At 41.3% G+C, this 20,619-nt stretch overlaps 1 protein-coding gene across 2 annotated transcripts in view; it reads right to left on the bottom strand.

Moving 5' to 3' along the window:
- DCBLD1 (discoidin, CUB and LCCL domain containing 1) overlaps positions 1 to 20,619 on the bottom strand; it is an 86,632-nt gene that overhangs the window by 18,324 nt on the left and 47,689 nt on the right. The window contains exons 6-15 of one of the 2 annotated variants that reach the window (XM_025382356.1): positions 19,057 to 19,190; positions 14,086 to 14,126; positions 12,491 to 12,706; positions 11,943 to 12,067; positions 10,520 to 10,667; positions 10,308 to 10,415; positions 8,127 to 8,214; positions 6,762 to 6,811; positions 5,737 to 5,856; positions 1,542 to 3,423 (exon numbers count right to left, since the gene is read on the bottom strand). In XM_025382356.1, coding sequence (XP_025238141.1) covers positions 2,891 to 3,423; positions 5,737 to 5,856; positions 6,762 to 6,811; positions 8,127 to 8,214; positions 10,308 to 10,415; positions 10,520 to 10,667; positions 11,943 to 12,067; positions 12,491 to 12,706; positions 14,086 to 14,126; positions 19,057 to 19,190 — 1,563 coding nt within the window. In that variant the 3' untranslated portion in view covers positions 1,542 to 2,890. Of the gene's footprint in view, positions 1 to 1,541; positions 3,424 to 5,736; positions 5,857 to 6,761; positions 6,812 to 8,126; positions 8,215 to 10,307; positions 10,416 to 10,519; positions 10,668 to 11,942; positions 12,068 to 12,490; positions 12,707 to 14,085; positions 14,127 to 19,056; positions 19,191 to 20,619 lie in introns of those variants that run through there. The other variant, XM_025382357.1, reaches the window with a different exon arrangement.

Here is a 20,619-nt window from a genome sequence, read left to right as displayed (position 1 = left end):
TGAGCATTCAATAGGATTTCCAGGAGAAAATAAAGAAAAAAAACAAAAAAGAGGGCTGATCATTTTCATAGTTGATAAATCCTAAGATTCAAGAGGCACAAGTCCCAAGCAATGTGAACAGAAACAAATTCATAGCTCAACACACATAGCAGTAAAATTGCAGAATACCAAAGACAAAATAAAAATCTTTAAAGCCTCTAGGGGAATTTATTCCAGAACAGGGAGAAGCTGGGAGCGAGATCAGTGGGAGACAGGGGATTTGTAGTGGGATGTGAACACAGCAGTGTTGGTGGGTGTGCAATGTGGCATGGGGTGACTGCATGGGCTGTGTTTTGGGCAGGAAATACTTGCAGGTTGGGGTGAGTGTTTGTATTCACCATGGTTTCTCACTGGAGGGATTCAACTGCTCTCAGATCTGGGGGAGAGACCAGGCATCCTCTCTTTCAACTCAAGTAAGTACAGGGTAAACACTGCTCTCAGAACCTCAATAACTATTTGGAACGTGAATGAATGCAAGATAAGCATTTTAGGAATAGTGAGGCCAAACTGGTGGCCACACTTGGACTGCTGTGACTGGTCAGAGTGGGGAAAGGCCTCATAGCTATTCATGGTATATACAGTTGTGCCTATAAATGTGATTTCATGTTCTGTTAAGAATCCAAAGCAGTATAAAATAAACACAAAACAATCTCTCACATCCTTTCTATTTTCTAAGCTGATTATAAACGTTAATGAAAATTTAAATGACAATGATAAAACCCAGGGCAAAGTTTCCGGAGCCTGTATACGTGTAGTCCTGCTTGTCATAGCAAATGTGTTTCAACCACAGACATAAGTGGCAGAATACAATCTTTACCTCCCATTAGGATTTGATAACATAAAAGAAATCAATTAGAATTGTCTCATTCACACCTTATCATGTGCTGATGTTGCAAAACACCAAAAAAGAAAGATGTAATATTTTTCTGCCTTTATCCTCTGGTTTAGGTTTGGCTGTGTAGGGTTTATCAGACCTTTCCACTCACCCAACCTGTTCTACACAATGAGTCTACCCTGAGCAAGTGCTGATCCAAAACAAAGTCCTGTTCTCCCACTGGCCATGATTAGATCACTAATGTGGCAGAAGAACCGTGATAGACGAAGACAGCTCTATTGTAAAGAAGGACTGTAGATCTAAGCCTATACTCATGGTCTAATATTCCAGTATTAAAATTCTGTAAACAGCCCACTGAAGGCTTTACATTAGAAAAAAGGACCTACTATAGAATAAACACTTTGATAAATGTTTCAACTAATTTTTATCAGTAAGTTTTGGAGGAAGAAAGCACGACACCACTATTTTCAAACATGAGGAACTGAGTCTCATCATTATATAAGCAGCCAAAGACTTCTCAATTCTTCTGTGGTAGATTGGGGTCTGGCCTAATCTGGCACCAAGCCCTTGCTCTTTCCACTGTGGCACCTGCCTTTTTATGGAGGCTGAGCCTTGAGTGCCTCTAACACCCCAGCGAGCAGGGCTGACCAGTGAGAGTCAGGGGCAGTTTGGTTTGGCATAGTTTATTACAATTAGTGTGCACATAAAACCATGTAAACTCCACAAAGTAAACTATTTACCCTCCACACTAACCAGCAGTTAGTCTGCCACGACCTTCCAGCACCCCCATTATTTTAACATATATACATTTCACAGGATGTAATAACCATACAAATAGAGTTATAATACATTCTTTAGGGAAAAAATTTTTTGGTCCATATTTTCTATTAAAAAACACGCACACACATTTTCCTCTTTGGCAAAAGAGGTTAAATCCCCCATACTTAACTCACAAAACAAACCCAAATAAAAACTACTGAACATGAGGTACAGCTGAGGTCTGGGCTGTTCTGGAATTACAGACGCCTCCTTGAGGGGAAAATCATTTCTTATAAAGTCAGATCAGTTTCCAACAGTTTCATGTCAGTAGAAAAGCTCGATTTAGACTTGGTCAGAGTCACTTTTGTATGAACATGTTCCAATTAACTTTGTTTTTCAGAGGACAATGGAAGTCACGAAAATGTGCTACTTCTGAAGAAAGTCATGAAAAGTGTGGCATCTGACCTCAGCAATATTTTTAATCTGAGGTACGAAAACATCTGACACAGCCATTCACACTAATTCCTGTGCCACCTTCATGGTCACGGGAGCTGGGTCCACCTCTTCGCATCCCCCTCTGAAGTGGAGACTAAGGAAACAGGCAGCTGCTGAGGTGTTCCTTCTTTGCTTGTTTTTAAATCTACAGTCATAATTGCTAAATAAACAACCACCCTGGTGTGCTTTTCATGCTTCAAGTAATTCATTTCTTCCAGGAGAAGAATGTTAAAAATGCTTTTAGTTCTAGTTATCAAAGGAGAGGAAATGACTCACAGTAACAAGAAGATTAGGTTTAAGCAGACCTGCTGCTAACACAGTATCAGATAATATACTGAAAAACATGAACATACTATTTATATACGTTTTGCAACAGCTGCATTTTCCCACTTAACCTCTGTGCAGAACTAAAATCTGATAGAGCAAACTTAAGTTACTTTTAGTCTTGTTAAATACAACTCTGTACAGATTACACCTTTAACACCAAAGCAGCTCAGTATCACAGTCAGAGGAATGAAAAAGCCATCAGAAAATTTTCATTTTTCTATAGTCCAACAAAACCCAACAGACGCACCCTAACGGTCAGCACGAAACCAGCTGTACAATTTTGTAAACAGTATGACAGGTTGTCTCTAGGATCCTACCGAATCTCACACACACACATACACACGCACACACACTCTGGGCCAGCAGGCTCCCTTTTTCCAGTGCCTTGCGACAGCCCGACGCTCAGTACCACAGCAGGCTTCTTTCACATTGTGTTCACAAAAGGGCAGTCATGGCCGTCTGGTTGAGGGGTGTGAGGCAGTCTCTGGGGGCAGAATAGCTGTCACTCGTCCCGGGATGCGTTGGGGGCTTCTGAGAATCAGGGTGACCGCTTTCGGTGGCGAAGGCGCTGGCGGCTTTGGGCCGGTCGTAGCCCCTGTCCGCAGGTTGCACGCTCTGTGGCCTTTGATAGTCTCCGTCGTGGGCGCCCACACCCGCTACGGGGGAGAAGCCGCCCGAGGAGAGGGAGTGTTTGTGGCCCGGCTGGGGCCCGGGGACGCGGTAGCCGCTCTGCGCGGAGAAGGTGTGGGCGCGCAGCAGGTGCCGCTCCACGATGGGCGTGGCGTACTCGGGCTCCGGGGGCGCCAGGGGCAGCGCGTACTCATGGCGGCCGGCGCGCTGCAGGCAGTCATAGTGGCCGCCGGCGTCTGTGCCCGCCCCCGACTCCTCGGTGTCCGTGTCCATGGGCCGGAAGGTGGAGCCCTTCCTCGTGACTGTCCCGGTGCCAATCATGAGAGGCTGCTGGTAATCTGAAACCACAGGACAGATGGCAGTTAGCAGGCACCGCACACGGGCCGGCCCTTCGGTGGCAGACGGGGATACTCTGCTTCAGGTTGTGGTGACTGACCCTCAGGTGTCCCAGGCACTGCGGGAAAACCCTGATGTGAAAGCCATAGAAGTCACCCACAGGCAGTACACAACCGCACCGCTTGCTCAGGGAGCCTCACAGGGTCTTCTCAGAGATGGGGGCGATGACCACGTCCTGGGGCATGGGGAGATACTTCAAGGAGGAAGTGGCTCTGAAACTGGCTCTGGAGATGCTATGGAGGTGGAAGTCACACAGTGTGGAAATGGAGAAAAGAACAGCCCCAAGAATAGAGTTTGATATGGCCAGAGTATGAGGGACACAGAGTAGTTTGTTTAACAGGATATGAGGACCAAAGCAATAGGTCAGGGCCTAGTGGTGACAGTGAGGATGAAGCTAGGAGCTCACATTTATAGAGCTCCTACTCTGTGCCAGGCGCTATTCCAAGAGCAAAATGTTAATAATCTTCAAAAACATTCCCCGAGGTAAGGACTGTTACTCCATTTTACAAATGGGAAACCAAGGCAGGGAGAGACTAATTAACTTTTCCTAGGTCGCACAATGGGGTGATGGAGTAGGATTCGAACACGCATTGTGTTAGCCACACGTTAGGGCATGGAAAAGCGTTTATTGTCTTGCTAGAAGTCTGGTTTAATTCTGTGGGAAACGACAGACTGGCACTTTCAGAGGTAACTGTGGAGGTTGACTGAAGAAGAAAAGATCGAAAAGTGAGAGGTAAAAAAGCAAAGAGAAATGCACATAGAGGTCACAAACTAGAAAGAGGAAAGGTGACTCTTTGGGACAGGAATCAGGAATTTGTTACCAATGAGAGGTAGGGTGTGAGGAAAGAGGGGAGGCAAGGACCCTTTCCAGAGCATAAGCCTGGATGAGGCTGGGATGTGCAGTCGAGAGGCCATTAGACAAGGAATGCACAGAGCATGTGTGCTGAGGGTTAGGAACAATGGATTCGATTGTGGGTGCTGAGGAACGGGTGACATCTGCAGGTGGAGGCATCCAGCAGGCTGCTGAGAATGATGGACTGGGGACTGAGAGGGAAGTCTGGGTGTGAGAAGCAGCATGGACAGACATACATGGAAGGGCACTGCTGGAAGTTGGGGAGGGTGTGGGACTGTTTAGGGGAGAGACTGTGGTGAGTGGGGGTTAGACAGAACCTGTGTCATTCCACATTTAAGGAGCCTGAGAAGGACCATTCAGCGAGGAAGAAGGAGAGGCTGAATTAGAAGCTGAAGGAGAATGAAAGGAGTAAGAGTACAGAAAATAGGTTCTCACTTCATGTCCCTTCCAAGGAACAAGAGGATAGATTTTGGTTGCAGAGGATGCTCTCCTTGCCCACAAAGTGGCTCAACCAACACGCTGACAACTCCCAGTCATTGATGTGCACATGCATCACCTGGGAGCTTCCGGTTCTATGGCCTCCCGTTCTAACAAGCCCCCAAGTGATGCCTGTACTGCAAGTCCTCAGGCTGCATGTGAGGAGGGAGAAGCGAGAGCACAGTGCTACTCAGAGCATGCCCCACAGAGTCCTACGTATCTGAGAACTGTTTTTAGCAGTGCCACAGAGACAGATGCAGAAATTGAGATTAAGTGTCAAGAAACTACTCTTAAGTTACTCTTTGTCACTCTTAGAGTAATTTTATGTCTGTTTAATCTAATAAAAAATTACAGTTTTGTATTTTGTATGTCTTTAAAATTTCCTTTTTACTAGTATTTTATATTGCATTTTACAGTGTATTCATTCATGATAGAGTAGAAATTTTTTAAAAAGACACAAAAAGCTTTTCCCCATAGATAGTTTGGGAAGCTTGACTCTTGATGATGGCTTGTCAGGGACACCGAGGCTCTTCTCATACTGAGAGGGTTCCTTTATTTCCTATCTCACCTTCCTCAGGGCAGGAACTGTATTTAATTCCTCCTTCTAGTCCCTCTTTACCAGTGCCTTAATCAAAGCTTTGGTAACGAAAATAGATTCAGGGCTTCCAGACACTAGTAGTACATCAGGGCTATCACTTTGGATGTCACTATATCCCCTGCAGGTGAAGAGACTGGCTGAATAGGGCTTTTAAGTAATATCTCAGAGTCAGTTTGTAATTCTGTACAGAACGCAGAAAAGATACATTTCAGATTTATTGGACCCTATCTAAAAAGAAAAGGATTTTGCTTTATTTCTCTCCTGTCTCCCTCCCCCACAAGCGGCACCTCCAATCTAACAGCACTGTTCTGGAAATAGGACACTTACCTGCCATATCACTTGTGATGAGATCTAACTTTTGTGTCATTTCCTTCTCATTATCATAGCTGATGGTAAACTCAGCTGACTGATGTCTGGCAAAGGGATATTTAATCTGCTTCCAACAGTCTGGAATAAAGGTAACATGAAACAAATGAGTATGTCAGAAATGTAATGCGCATCCTCCAGAACATGTTCTTTGATGAGTCAGAGGTCAGGCTGCCTCCTGACAGCTGACAGTGATAAATGCCCTCCTCAGGTGTGTGTGCTAAGAACAGCATGTCAAGGTTGTTAACCACAACAGCAAACACTATTCTAATCATGCTTTCCGCTGTGCCTTTAAAAGGTATTTTGCCCTCATCAGATCCCAGATTCTCCCTTCATGAGATCATCTGGCTATGGTCTCCCACAACCTGCACTGGCATGGCATCTGTGACACAGAGGAGACACTGCAACTGGTTGGTGTTTAGACCCTGGGGAGGTGGAGTCTCAAATGGTCCCTGAGCTTTCTCAGGGGTCCTGCCCCCACTGCCTTCTCTCTCTGGACCATGGCTAACTCATTGCTTGGGTGCCTGTGTCTGAGAAAGTGAGAAAAAGACCAGGGAGGGCTGGTGTGCAAGATTATCTGAAACCTGCACACCAGCCCTGCCTGATCTTTTTCTCACTTTCTCAGGGTGGAAAGTACAGCACAGGCCTGCAGATGCTAACAACACGGGCCTACTTCAGTTCACTGATAAGGCTTTTGTTGTACCTCCTTGGTGGCAGACAGTGTCGTGGCCTAAACTCTAGTGGCCAAGAAAAAAGGATGTTGACAAGTGATGGGGATGACATTGAACAAAAGTAAAGTGGCCATTAAAATAAAGAAACAGGACACAATAAATTCCTTCCTTATAGATATGCTACTTTAAAGGCTACAGGGCTTATGTCTTTTAACCAAATAAATGCAGGCCACTGGCCTCCTTATGCTTTCAATCAGCAGATCCTGTCCCTTCCTCAAAGACAGATAAAATTTTTAGATAGAATTTTCAACCAACCTGTTTTCTGAGCCTCTGCTGATCCATATGGACTTCCTTTCTTCTTCTTCCTATCAAAACAGAAAGTCCTACTGAATATTTATAAGCCACTGTATCTGCCTCTTTCTCCCTATGTAACATGAGGATCATAATAGTACTTACCTCATAGGGTTGATGTGAGAATTAAATGAGATGGCAGCTGCCATGTGCTTTAGAAAATCATACAAATATGTAGAATTATCTATAAATTTATCTCATTTATAAGAAAGGTCACAAGATTTCACAAGAATATATACTAATCTTATTTTGCATATTAGAAATCGATGCCTTTAGTTTATGACTAGCTCATGCAGTCATCCTGAAGCAATTCCTCATGACCACATGGTCTCACTTCATCTCTACTATACTCCAGTCCAAAACTGTGGGTGTCTTTAAAAGCATTTCATACAAGCACATTACACTAAGGCATGCTTTAGTTTATGAGTATCTACCTGAACCAGAGACTTTTGTACCTTCTCTCATGATGGCAGAAACTATTCTTCATTCTATTTGTACTAATATACACATTATAGATTCTGAAGTTGCTTAAAATATAAAAGGAGAAAACTTCAGAATACTTTCCATTTCTTTTTAGATCCAACAGCTAACATTTGTGAAAATAAACATGTATTTTAGGGTTCTGGAAGAGATTCAGAACTCATCTGGGTAAACTGTATTTCATACATAAGGAAACAGAGGCTTGGGGAGGCTGAGTTATTGGGCAGCTTGGTGATACCCCAAGCAGCCTATTTAATATTCCTTTTACTCTTCAGGGAGGAAAAGCACAGATACTTTTAAAGCAATATGTCAGTTTCAGGATACTTCAACAATACTCAAAGGTTAGGTCTTTACCAAAGGTCTCTAAATGACAAGAACTGCTTATAAAGTAATACATGGTGGGATGCGGTGGTTCATGCCTCAAATCCCAGTGCTTTGGGAGGCCGAGGTGGGAGGATCAAATGAGGCCAGAAGTTTGAGACCAGCCTGGGTGACAAAGCAAGATCCCATCTCTAGAAAACATAAAAAATTAGCTGGGCATGGTGGCACATGCCAGTAATCCTAGCTACTCAGGAGGTTGAGGCAGGGGGATTGCTTGAGCCCAGGAGTTTGAGTGATCTCACCACTGCACTCCAGCCTGGAAGACAGGGAGACCCTGTCTATAAAAAAAGATTAATAAAGTAATACTTGATCATTTCTTTTATCTAACTTGTTTTTAAAATATAAGTTAACATTTTATTTTGAAACAAGTCATGCTGCTTTTGTACGTATGCATTTCTGAAGAATAAACATTTTGGTTTTTTGTTTGCATAATTAGAGAAGAAATTTAAACATGTAAAGTCATCATACTTTCGAAAGGCTGCAAAGATCCCCATTCCAGCAAACACCAGGACAACAAGGAGCACCAATGGAATAGCCACCGTTGTAATGTTTATTCCTAAAGAAGAGGGAAAGCCATCACGTTACAACATAACTGACCGACAACCACATTTCATGATCTAAAACTGAACGTGGAATTCAAAGTCTTTAAGTATTTAATGCAGGGGAAAAATGAATACATGCTAGGCATTTACTGATATTGGAAAGCAAAAATAAAGGATTCAAAATCTTGGCTAAAGTTTGGGAAAATAAAATTTCTCCCCCAGCCCCCCAGAGACAGTTTCCAATGTTCCTCAGGGACTAACAGGTACACTGGGCTTGTTGCTTGGCCCATATTAAACTCCAAAAATCTGAAATGAGGGGGGAGTTTAACCAACCCCCCCACCCCACCCCTCAGGTGAGAACTATTTAAGACAGGTAAATGATTTCAGCACAGTGTGGAGCTCCTACTTTGGCTCAAGCAACCCATTTCCCCAGATGGCAGGCGGGTTTGGACCTGTACCATAACAGTAACCTGGAAAACTGGGATCCTCGTAACACAGCTCTGGGGCTGCGGACTGACAGGAAGTGCAGCCTGATGACCTCAAACAGCATTTCCACTATGTTGCATGAAACACCACGTCATGTTTTCCTACAGCTCTTTCTGCTCTAAAAAAAGGACACTTTGACAGCCACCAAGGCAGGCCCCAAGTTTGTAGAAAATACACGAAGTAAAGGAAAAATATTTGCTCTTCATCTTTCTCTTCTGTGATCTCTGGGAAGAAGATAAAGGGATGCTTAGGAATGGAAAAATGCAATTCATGAAGAAGGGGAAAAGGGACTTAGATGAAAACAAAATTTGTGTATAAGTAACAGCAGTGTTATTATTTTTTTTTCTTTTTTTTTTTTTTTTTTAGAGATGGCGTCTCACTCTGTCACCCAGGCTGGAGTGCAGTGGTGTGATCTCGGCTTGGGCAACCTCCGCCTTCTGGGTTCAAGCAATTCTCCTGCCTCAGCCTCCTAAGCAGCGGGGACTACAGGCGCATGCTGCCAAGCCCAGCTAATTTTTTGTATTTTATTAGAGACGGGGTTTCACTGTGTTGCCCAGGCTGGTCTTGAACTCCTGAGCTCAGGCAATCCGCCCGCCTCGGCCTCCCAAAGTGCGAGGATTACAGGCGTGAGCCACTGCGCCCAGCAGTGGTGTTATTTTTAAGAGTGAAAATTTGGGGAAAATCAAACAACTTCAGCATCCAACAGCAGGGAAATGGTCAAGTCAATAACGGTTTACCCATGTGAAAAATACTATAAAGAAACATTAATAACTGGGGTTTTCAACCTTCCAATAACATTGGAAAATGCTCATGACACAATGTTAAATGAAAAATATATGCTGCAGAACAGAATAATATGCTACCATTTTTGTCTTAAAGTTAGAAATATAAATATAGTTGACTGGAAACAGTGAGATTTGGTGATTCTCTATGGATACTGATTTATGACTAAGTTTTGTTTTCTTATTTGTGTTTTTCTCATCTTTCCAAATCTCGTAAAATTGATATGCAAATTATTTTATATTCTGAAAAAAATGTACTTTTAATGTTCATTATTTGAAGATTATACACTTACATGTTCAAAATGCAAAAAGTATACAAAAGTATGGAATGGAATGTGTCCCTCCTACCTCTCTTCCTCCTTCACAGAAAGCTGCATTATGTTTCTTGACATTTTTCCAGAGACAACGGAATGAATATTTGTTCTTTATTTCTCCTTTTTGCAGAAAGGGTGGCGTGCTACTTAAGATAGTTCTGTATTTTGCTTATTTTTTTTTTAAGTTGCCTCTACATCTCAGTGAGCTTTTTATATTACCAATACATTCTTTCTTTTGTGGCTGCAGAGTGTTCCATTGCATGAATGTGCTAACATTTTATTTTTCCACAAAATACGTACCTAGTGTTTGAAGGGCACATAAGTTCATTCCTAATCTTTTTCTATTCATAATACTGCAACGAAAAGCTGTAAACATACATCATTTTACAATATGTGCCAATACCACTGGATCATCCACCTCCAGCGTTTATATGACAGAGAAAAATAAATTCTGTTGAAGTTACTGATATTGGGTGGGGTACTAGTTATGCTCCTTATGAAACCACAAAACAATCACTGCTCTACCTGGGGATGTTTCTTCTGAGGGGATGGGCCTTGTGATTGTCTCATCTTCTTTCTTACTTGAAACACTGGTGCTTTGACTTGTCTTGCGCCACACCAATGAATCATTACCTGAGACAGGAGGGATGTTGGGAAAACCACATTAGTAACAATGATAGGCAAAAAAAAAAATATGACCAAACTTGAGTAACTCACTGGCTTGCCCTGAGCCCTACCTTGTGTTATCTGGCAACCAATGAGCTCCACCTTCAAGGCTATCCTCTGGTGCCATGTCTGGGGGACAACACGCACATATCTGGCCACGATAGGAGGGATGAAATTGTTCTGCACTGGGTCCCGAAAGTTAGAGTTACCCTGAAACACCTATAGAAGGAAGTTATTTTTACCTTAAGATTCTATTAGTTAGTTTTTAAATGTTTATCATCCCACTTATACCTGGTTATATGAAACCAAGGCAAGAATTCTGTGTCTGTTGCATTTTTCTAGACACTGTCGATATTGAAGATACGAGGCTTTGTAAACAAGGGCCAATTTATCTAACTAAGATCATGCTGCTCATCTGTTTACTGATTTAAATTTCATTTTGGATAAAGAAGCTAAAATTGCCTTGTTGTATTATTTGACCTTAATATTTCTACATTAAGCTGGCGCTACAGACAAGCAATCTCAAGAGTGCAAGGCTTCAGCTCTCTCACTTTTGCTGTTTCCTTCCAAATTCTCATTGCCACTAACAGGATCCCAAGACAAATGTCCAACTCAAATATCCACCATGCTTATACTGAAGCAGCCATTTCACATTGCCAATTATCATTTCCCAAGAAAATCACAAGTATTTCATTCCTGAAGTGGAAAAGAATTAAATCACAAATTTCTCAAGGTTTTTATTGACACATTTCTTATTCTTGCATGCCAAGAAAGCACCATCTTTTTTTTTTTTTTTTTTTTTGAGATGGAATCTCGCTCTTGTCGCCCAGGCTGGAGTGCAATGGTGCAATATCGGCTCACTGCAACCTTCGCCTCCCAGGTTCAAATGATTCTCCTACCTCAGCCTCCCAAGTAGCTGGGATTACAGGCGCCAGCCACCACGTCTGGCTAATTTTTGTATTCTTAGTAGAGACAGGGTTTCACCACGTTGGCCAGGCTGGTCTCGAATTCCTGACCTCAGGTGATCCCCTTGCCTTGACCTCCCAAAGTGCTGAGATTATAAGCGTGAGCCAGCGCGACCAGCCCATCATCATTTTAAAATTTTTTTAAAATTTTATTTTAGAGACAAGATCTTACTCTGTTGCCCAGGCTGTAGTGCAATAGCACAATCATTATTCACTGTAATCTTGAACTCCTGGGCTCAAGTGTTCTTCCTGCCTCAGCCTTCCAAGTATCTAGGACTACAAGTGTGCACCACCACATTTGAGTAATTAAAAAAAAATTTTTTGTAGTGGTGGGATCTTGCTATGTTGCCCAGGATGGTCTCAAATGATCCTCCTGCCTTGGTCTCCCAAAGCTTGGGGATTACAGGCATGAACCACCACGCCTGGTCTCACTGTCTTTTATTAATGAGATATTTAATGTAAACACACTGATGAAAATATATAGAGGCCTGTTCTACTCAGTTCTCTTGCCTCCAGGGTTACTTCTTACCTTTTCTTCATTATTCACAATTCCTTTATAGGTCTTCCACTTAGAATTATTGTTTTTGAAGTTCATCACAAAACTCTTAACATAAAAGTTGAAATTCGACTGTGTAGATCCTGTGGTCCTAATTCCTTGTAAGAAAATAATATTTACAGGCTATTTTTAAAAGTTTGTTAAATATAACATGTATTATAATTTCAAGCTTCATTTTTTTTCTCCCTCATTTGAAACCTCAAATCATCTCACAGGCCAACTTATATTAGTTGCATTTAAAAATCTGTTCACAGATTAATGTTTTCACACTGACAATATACCATATAAAGGTTTCACCATTGAAAAAAAAATCTCTCTCTAATCCATATATACATATTTACAACTTGCATACAGACTCTTTTCACAGAAAGAATGTAAAGATTTGTTATATTTTCAAATATTTCAAGAACTTGGAGGTAGGCAGAGAGGCACCTATGTACACAATAAGCGTATTTTCAACTGCAAGTCATTTACAGTCAGGAAACTACCCCTGCACTTTGCACTTGTGTTACTTTCTGCACCTGTTATTTTCTTTTTCTCCCCCAAATCGATCTCCAGCCACTCTCGTGGTTTGTGGTTGCTGCTACTGTCGCCCGAAGCCCATGATGGGCCCTGGTCCTGAAGTCGGGCTTGGCCAGGAGACCAGTGAACTTGGTCTCCACTCTCATTGACCGACTGCCATGAGGAAGAAGCTCTGATTTGCCCGTCAGGATCCAAACTCAAGGATCTGCTGCAACCTGGAAAAAAGAGTACAGTAAGATATTTGAGATACAGACATAAAATAACAGCAAAAAAAAAGTAGTACCCCATCTCACCTAGAAATATTCAACTGGTTGACTTTTATTCTGACATGGAATCAAGTGTTTAATTACCAGCTTTTAAATGTTCCAGACTTGCATTTCACTCATTTGTTCTACCATGCCTTGAAGCTGTTACTGCTTTTCTTTTTAATAGACCTCCGAGTCACATCCTTTGTAAGTGACACCTCTTCCTCCCCACTGTCGATTTTATTTTCTAACCTTCTAAATTCATCCTGATTTCAGCAAAGTGCAATCTGTATTAAAGGTTTAAAATGCTGTGTTCCTTCTCACTTTAAAATATTTAGAATCAGAGGGGAACCCCATTTTTTCTACGTACTTGAAAAGCAGATGTGTCTAAGTCCTCTGAAGATCAGTAAGCTGTACCCAATATTCATCCAAAGGACCTTAACTATACCATGCCCAATATGCCAATGTGAAGTCAGCAAATAAAGGCAAAGAAGAAATATTTGTAGTGTCTTCCTTGAAATGGTTTATGCTGAGATAGAATATTTATGTAGAATACATTCCACGATGGAGAAGCTAAAAAGCCTTTATTCTGTATACTCATTTTCAGTAACTTTATTCAAAATAGTAACAAACCAAATTGCAATATTTGAAAGCTTTTTCTCTTAAAATCTAAGATAAAGGGATTTATCTTAAAATAAATACTTCACTTTTTACTACTTTTGGCAAAAGTTTGAGAGAGAGTTTAGATTACAAAGAAACATATTTTCTGCTTAATGTTAATTAGGCTTATTGTCCTGTGGATGGTTAAGTCAAGATTTGGTGTGGGTGGCTGAAGGAAGAGGATTGCTTAAGCCCAGGAGTTTGAGACCAGCCTGGGCAACATAATGAGACTCTGCTTCAAAAAAAAAAAAAAAAAAAAAAAGTGCTATGTAACCTGAGAAAAAAGAAAAAAAACACCTTTTAAACTATATAATCTGAAGGGTATGGAGGAATAAACTACTACTGAAGACTTTTAAAATATCAAATTCTTTTTTTTTTTTTTGAGACGGAGTCTCGCTCTGTCACCCAGGCTGGAGTGCAGTGGTGCAATCTCGGCTCACTGCAAGCTCCGTCTCCTGGGTTCATGCCATTCTCCTGCCTCAGCCTCCTGAGTACCTGGGACTACAGACGCCCGCCACCACGCCCACTAATTTTTTGAATTTTTAGCAGAGATGGGGTTTCACCGTGTTAGCCAGGATGGTCTCGATCTCCTGATCTCGTGATCCGCCTGCCTCGGCCTCCCAAAGTGCTGGGATTACAGGTGTGAGCCACCGAAAATATCAAATTCTTAAGGAAAACATGATCCTTACCATTGGAGGTAAACAGAAATCGCTTGTCTGACAGGGAACCACTGAAACAATAAAGACAAACATGAGAAGGTGAGTTGCTTACCTAGATCTTAGTGACTAATATAGCTACATCCCAGAGCTTTCCCACCTGTGCTTCCTCACATGATCCTCACAACACCCCTGCAAACCTACTGGTATTATCTTCATCATCAGTATTTTATAGAACGAGAAACTTAGACCCACAGAAGGTAAGCAACTTTCCTAAATTCATACAGGTGACAAGGGGCTAGACTCTGAGATGCCGCTTTTGAATCGGAATCCCGTGCTATTTCCACCATGCTGAATTTGTGGGAAAGGAATGTGTAGATATACAGTCTCAGGAATAACCTTACATCTCAATTAATTAATGCAAGATGATGAAGACAGAAAGGATTACTGCCCTGAAATCTCCCTTTGTTTCAGCAGTCACCTTAAAGTGTCCCACTCATTTCCATCTGCCTTCCCCACAGATCTCTCGACTCTCATTGAGGATCTTGTTTCAGCAGTGTTACTCTGGGACAGTCTCTGCCCTGTCTCTCTCTCTCCACAGCCACACTTCTACCTACTGTAGCAACCAGCGCCAAGCCTTGAACCAGCTCCTGCTCCTGGATGACAAGGAACAGCTGGAGAAAACACACAGCATGTCAGTGAGCTGGCCTCACTGCCGCTTCTGTCACTATCACAAGAGAAATGATCGCATCAGCCTCATTCTGCAGTTGTCTCCTTCAGTGCAGAAGAGATTCCTAAGGCCACAGGAATGTCCTTATCTACCTTTGAAGACCAGATCAACCTTTAAAATAATCCCTCACAAAGTCAGTGGTATGAAAAATACATAGAACGAATGGAAAATCTGGAGGCCTCAACATTAGCTTTATGCGCACAGTATTAGATACTAGAGGTAAACACCAAAAGGTAGATGCCCCCGTTGTGTCCAACTTTTTACAACTATTTTACAATCTCAGAGTGCTGCTTATTATTTTAAATGTTTAATTCTGAATTAGAGATGGGAATAATGGACACAGAGAGTACTAAAACATGAAATCCACAAAGAATCCAAAAGTACTCTGGCCAAGAGTATAAGTACCTTCCCATCAAAAGCTCTTTTTAGAAGTAATGGGTAGTGAAACTCTCTAGAATAGATTTTCTCTTTCACATTGTCTATGCTTGGCAGACTCCATAAACCCTGGTATTCTACATATAGGTTCTTCTATAATCTCTGCACTGAACATAATGCAGGCACCAATCATTACTTACATGAGAAAACTCAGACCCACACGGGTCCTGGGACTTGCCTAAGTTCACGGTTAGCAAAAAAGCTTGGATGAGAACTCAACTCTCCTGACACGTAGAGAAAGGCGCTAATCATATTAAAATTGTATTAAGATTTATGTAGAACCTCTTTTTTGTCTCTTTTTCCATTTTCTCTAATGTTCCTGCGCTGTTAAATTTGAAATGTGGCTCAAATAAGCCTAAATAATGCTGCGACAACCCTAAGAAACTAAGCTCACTCCCACTGCCATGAAATATTAGTTTTGTTGTTGACCAAAAAGTATGGAAAGGATAACTCTGGAGTTAATCCTGAGAAGAAACCAGGAGAAGCTCTGCTTCTAACAGCTCTCTGCCTGGCTTTCCTTCATTATCAACTGGAAAATGCTTTTCCATTTAATTCCATTGAATGAATTAAATACAGATCACTTAAAGAACTCTATAGGTTAATAGGCCTATTCTTTTTAAAATAAAAACACCCTAGGGAGGTTAGGGTTCTGAAGCATTCACACATTAGAGTGAATGAATTCAATCAGATTACAGGAGTAAGGAGCCTTCCCAGAGGGCTACAGAAGCAATCAAGAATCATCTGATGGAAACAGAAAGAAGGTTTTTGCTTCTGCTGGTTAGCACCATCGTCCTCTGTATGAGGTCAGTCCCTCTTCCTGATACCATTCTGGTCTCTTCAAATCAAGGAAATGACCTGACCGGAGATGAATCCCAGAAGAGCCCTGGATATTTACTTTAGGGACTCCTTCCTCAGCTGCAATACTTCCTTCTCTGGTTTTTCCTGAATGCCAAACAATCATGTGTGGGAACATAAGTTCAATGACCGCATGTACAGTGTTTCCCCAAGAGCAAAACAACACAGATAAAAACAACTGCTCCCTGAAGATTTCAACTCTAAATGAGTGGAAGAGGCTGTGTGAACATACAGTTAAGTATTTGCTCAGTGCAAAAAGTCAGTGCAAAATCACAGATCTGGAAATAAGAAGAGAGCTTGATATGATGCTGAACTTTCTATACTCCTCCCGAAATAAAAATCAGACAATTAGTACAAATAACTATAAGGAATATGAAGCAAAACCTTTTCTAATTCATTAATGGTTTAGATTTCTGTACTCTGCTTTTTGCATGGAAGTTTAACTTCAAAGTATATAAAATATATAAAATTATATAAATTATATATGTAAAATTATATAATTATATATTATAAAATATATAATATACACTTTTCAAATTATATAAAATGTTATATATGTATGTATTAAGTCTAGTCGACGTAGCAGAAGTTAACTGAGAACATAAAGTCTAATTTACTCAATAGTTTTAATAATGCTTGTTCAAAAGTAAGATAAAATCCAAGTTAAACTTTTTGTTATCCTGTTTTCCTACAAAAAGAGCATTCAAATGTATACAAATACAGACAAATGATTCCAAAAAACAGATTGAAAGCCAAAGGGTAGTTCTTTGTTCCTGTCTGGAGGTGGTAGCACCTAACAAATTCAGGCTAGAGCCTGTTATCTTCCTGAAGTAGCACCCTTGTATCAACAGAAGAAACCATCAAAAAACATAAAAAAGAATACATCCTCAAAAGTCAAGGTCAAGTTGGCATTTAAAGATTTACTGTGCATAAGTGATCACTTTTACTATAAATCAGGGTGTACATTTTAAAATAAATTTTAATGTTCTGAAAAGTATGTGGCAAATATTTGTGAAAAATGTTACATATATGTGAGTATATATGTATCATTTTATTCATTTGAGTAAGGATGTTAGTTTCTAAGAGCATACTGTTACTAAACTTTTGGATCTTAAACCTTGGCACAAATTTAGAGACTTATTTGTCTTTGAATGTTCAGGTAATATGAAAAGAACACTTTGTGTCCTCTCACAGCTAAAAATCTATCCAGAAGGGGAAAGTAAATGGGAGGGTCATGGTAGGCAGAGAACACAAATACTGTGAGGTAAGCCTGCATGTCCAAGTGCCCGGCATGCACCACTGTCCTTGGTGGATGGAAGTCTTTTGTGGATTACGTACAGTACTACTTGCACTGCTTGTGAAACAGTTATGTTGGAACATCTTCTGTAGTTACCCCTACCCTGACCCTGAACTCAGAATTGCCAGTGAGAGGCTCTGCCTTTTCTCCATAGACACCCACTAGCCAGCCTCCTGGCCGCGAGCATGGTGTGCCAATGGCACCATGCTAACCATCACCCCTCTCTAACATTGCTCCTCAGTCTTGACCCTACCCCTATTATCCCCCTAAGCATTGTTCCTGCCTTCCATCAAACACAAGACTCACCTTCTTCGTGAAGATGACCTAACCACCTCTCCCCTAACTTCAGTTACTGCTTCCAAATGCCACTGCCTATGAGCATGAGCCAAAAATCCCAATCATAAAATGGGTGTTAGGCCCAAAGTTTATATGTGAGTTCATAAGTTGGTTCTGCAGAACTTAAGACACATTTTCCAATAAAAGCAATGTCACAACTTGTGGTCAGGATACCTATTTGATCTATGACATTGCTAACTATAATACATTTAAATAAAAAGTAGGAGGGGGAAGGAAAACACTACTGTACAATTATCAAAATAACATCAGAGTCACCGTATCTACGCTGACTAACTTGAGAACCTATCCAAGATAAGATGGCCCACCATCCATTGTGAAAATGGAACAGTAAAATATGACCATGTTCTTTCTGATGCATGAGGGGGCTAGGACAAAATAGCAGGGGCTGGGGGAGAACATCATACAGATTAATGAGTGATAGAATATATAGGTCCTGACATTTTTTCCCCGACTGATGGATCCCAAAACGCCTAAAACCTCTGTCTTGTGCCTTATTCTTGGAACCCAGGCCATGTGAAAACCTGTCCAAGAAACAGAACTGCAGAAGGCAGAAGGAGAGAATGAGAGAGAGAAATACAGTGGTTCAAGGAGCACTTTTCCCTCACTAGGTTTCCACTCTGGGAGTGTCTCCCACTTGGCCATTCTGAGCTGCCTGTTTATATGTGTGGACGTCTGGACCACAAGGCAGGCTGACACTGAGCTTTGCACAGCTCTAGTTGTACACTTTCTAGTGGCTGAGGAAATCCGAAAACATGAAAAGCTTAAGTTGAACCATTTAAAGCACTTAACACATTTTTTTTTTCTCATGAAGCTAAAAGAGCATAGGATAAAAACAAATGAAGAATATAACGTTAACAAAGGCCATCTTTTTAAACAGTGTTAACAAAGGCCACCTTTCTTCACTTCCCAAACTCATCACTGAACGACTGTCTCTAGGAGTCTTCCAGGGAGCTCGGTGTTCGGTAAGGGTTTCAGCTGATGATAATATTGGAGACAACCAGTAATTTACTGAAGTTGTAAAAACCCAAAAAGGATTAAGCCTTTATATTCTCCCACAAAAGCACCCGAGAGTAAAAACACTCCTCTGCCCCAGGGCTTCAGAGTGCGCCATTTTAATTTACATGTCAGCATAACCAGTGAGCTTTCTGAGTGCTACATTTATCATCCATGCAGAGACCAGAAATGCTGCTCTAAGCACTCATGCATATTTTTCCAGTTGACAAACCCTTGCTATCACATCCCTGCTGTCTTTTCAAAGTTGTGAGCTGATTAATTATCCTTCAGGGTTACCTTCTACTCAGAACAAACGGTACTGAAAAAAAGTACTTACTCCCTCGAAAGCACACCATTGGCCAGAATCCCTTCATATCGACTGATCCCTTTGCGCTGAAGCACACTGATCTGGCCACCCAGTTCATCAGCAATTATTCCTGCATGGATGGCAGCTTTGCACAATAAAGAGGTCTGAAACACAGCAACATTATTATGCAGAACTTAAAAGAACACAGTTAAAATATAGTTGGCGTTTTCTATTTTGTTTCTGTGGTAATTTATAGCAGTGGCCCCAATGAATAAAGCCTGCCAATGGCCATGCCCTGGAGTGGTCACCTCCCTCACTGACTCTGGGCCATGTGGCTTACTTTGTTCTGCTGCAGAGAACAGGGCCTAGCCAACCGCTACACATGTGACTGAAGCCACCTTAGACTCTGAGCCCCAGTTAATCTGCCATATGATGGTAGCCACAAGAGCGATTCCAGGCTAAGGGAGCTTACTAATCCAATTCAGAGTGGGTAGAGCCCAAATTACTCACCCTCAAACTCATCAGCAAATAAAATGGCTGCTACTTCAAGCCACTACGTTTTGGAGTGGCCTGTTAAGCAGAAATCGATAACAGATCCAGTTTCTTATACTTAGGCTATTAGACACACATGCCAAGTTATCATTTATGAAGCTGAACTTTCAATTCCACATATTCATTTTTAAATTAATTTAGAGATTTATCAAGGTACCAAAATGACAATGGTAATGACAGCCACAGAACATTAAATGGAACAGAAAGCTTAACGAAGTTCCTAGAGGGATGATGAGCAACTCAGGGCTGACAGCCTCCATCTCACTTCCTGAATCCCCTCAGGAGGCATCAAAAAGCCAGTGCCAGCTCAGCCCTGCGATGTTCAGTATGAGGTGTCAGCAGGCTGCTGGCTGTTCTGACAGATGCAGCAGGAGCAGCAGACCGGCTCTGCTTTACAGGCGGTTGTGGGATTGGAATCGGCTCTGTCAGGAACTGGGGCTACAGAAATGACTAGAACTTTCTATGGGGTGCCCAGGCCTGTCGGTCCCCAAGCAAAGACCTCTGTGGAAGGGTGAAAGGCACTCAGACCCAGGAGTGAGGGGATAAGAAACATAATTTCCTAAATAAACCTTAGCTATGTTCCACTTCTTCATGAGTATTAATGCCAACATAGAAAGGCAGCTCATGAAATTGTGTCTCAATAACTGGACTCAAGAATTTCTCTTTTTGTTAATGACAATGCTGCTTACCTTATTTACAATGGAAAAGTTCCCTTAGACTTAAGTTACAATACTATGAGGACTAATGAGACAAATAATATTTTGCAATTAATATATTTGCAATAAAGTTGAGAACTTTGTGATCGTCAATTTAGAGAGTTCCTATTTCCCAAACTACATTAGGTTTGGCAAAGTGAGTCAGTTTTGCAATAACTGCTATCATAACAAAAGAGAGGAAAGATTTCACGATAGAAAAAAAAAGAAAAAAACATGAGAATGCTGAAACAGAGATGCAAATACTACCCTCCCTAATTTTGGAGGAAAAAAATAATTAAAATTAGAAGAGAAAAAGATGTACTCTTTTTTTTTTTTTTTTTTTTTT

This window comes from Theropithecus gelada, chromosome 4 (genome assembly GCF_003255815.1).
Source record: "Theropithecus gelada isolate Dixy chromosome 4, Tgel_1.0, whole genome shotgun sequence".
Lineage (NCBI taxonomy): Eukaryota > Metazoa > Chordata > Mammalia > Primates > Cercopithecidae > Theropithecus > Theropithecus gelada.
The sequence above is the reverse complement of the archived record's forward strand: the minus strand, read 5'-3'. Positions and strand labels throughout refer to the sequence as shown.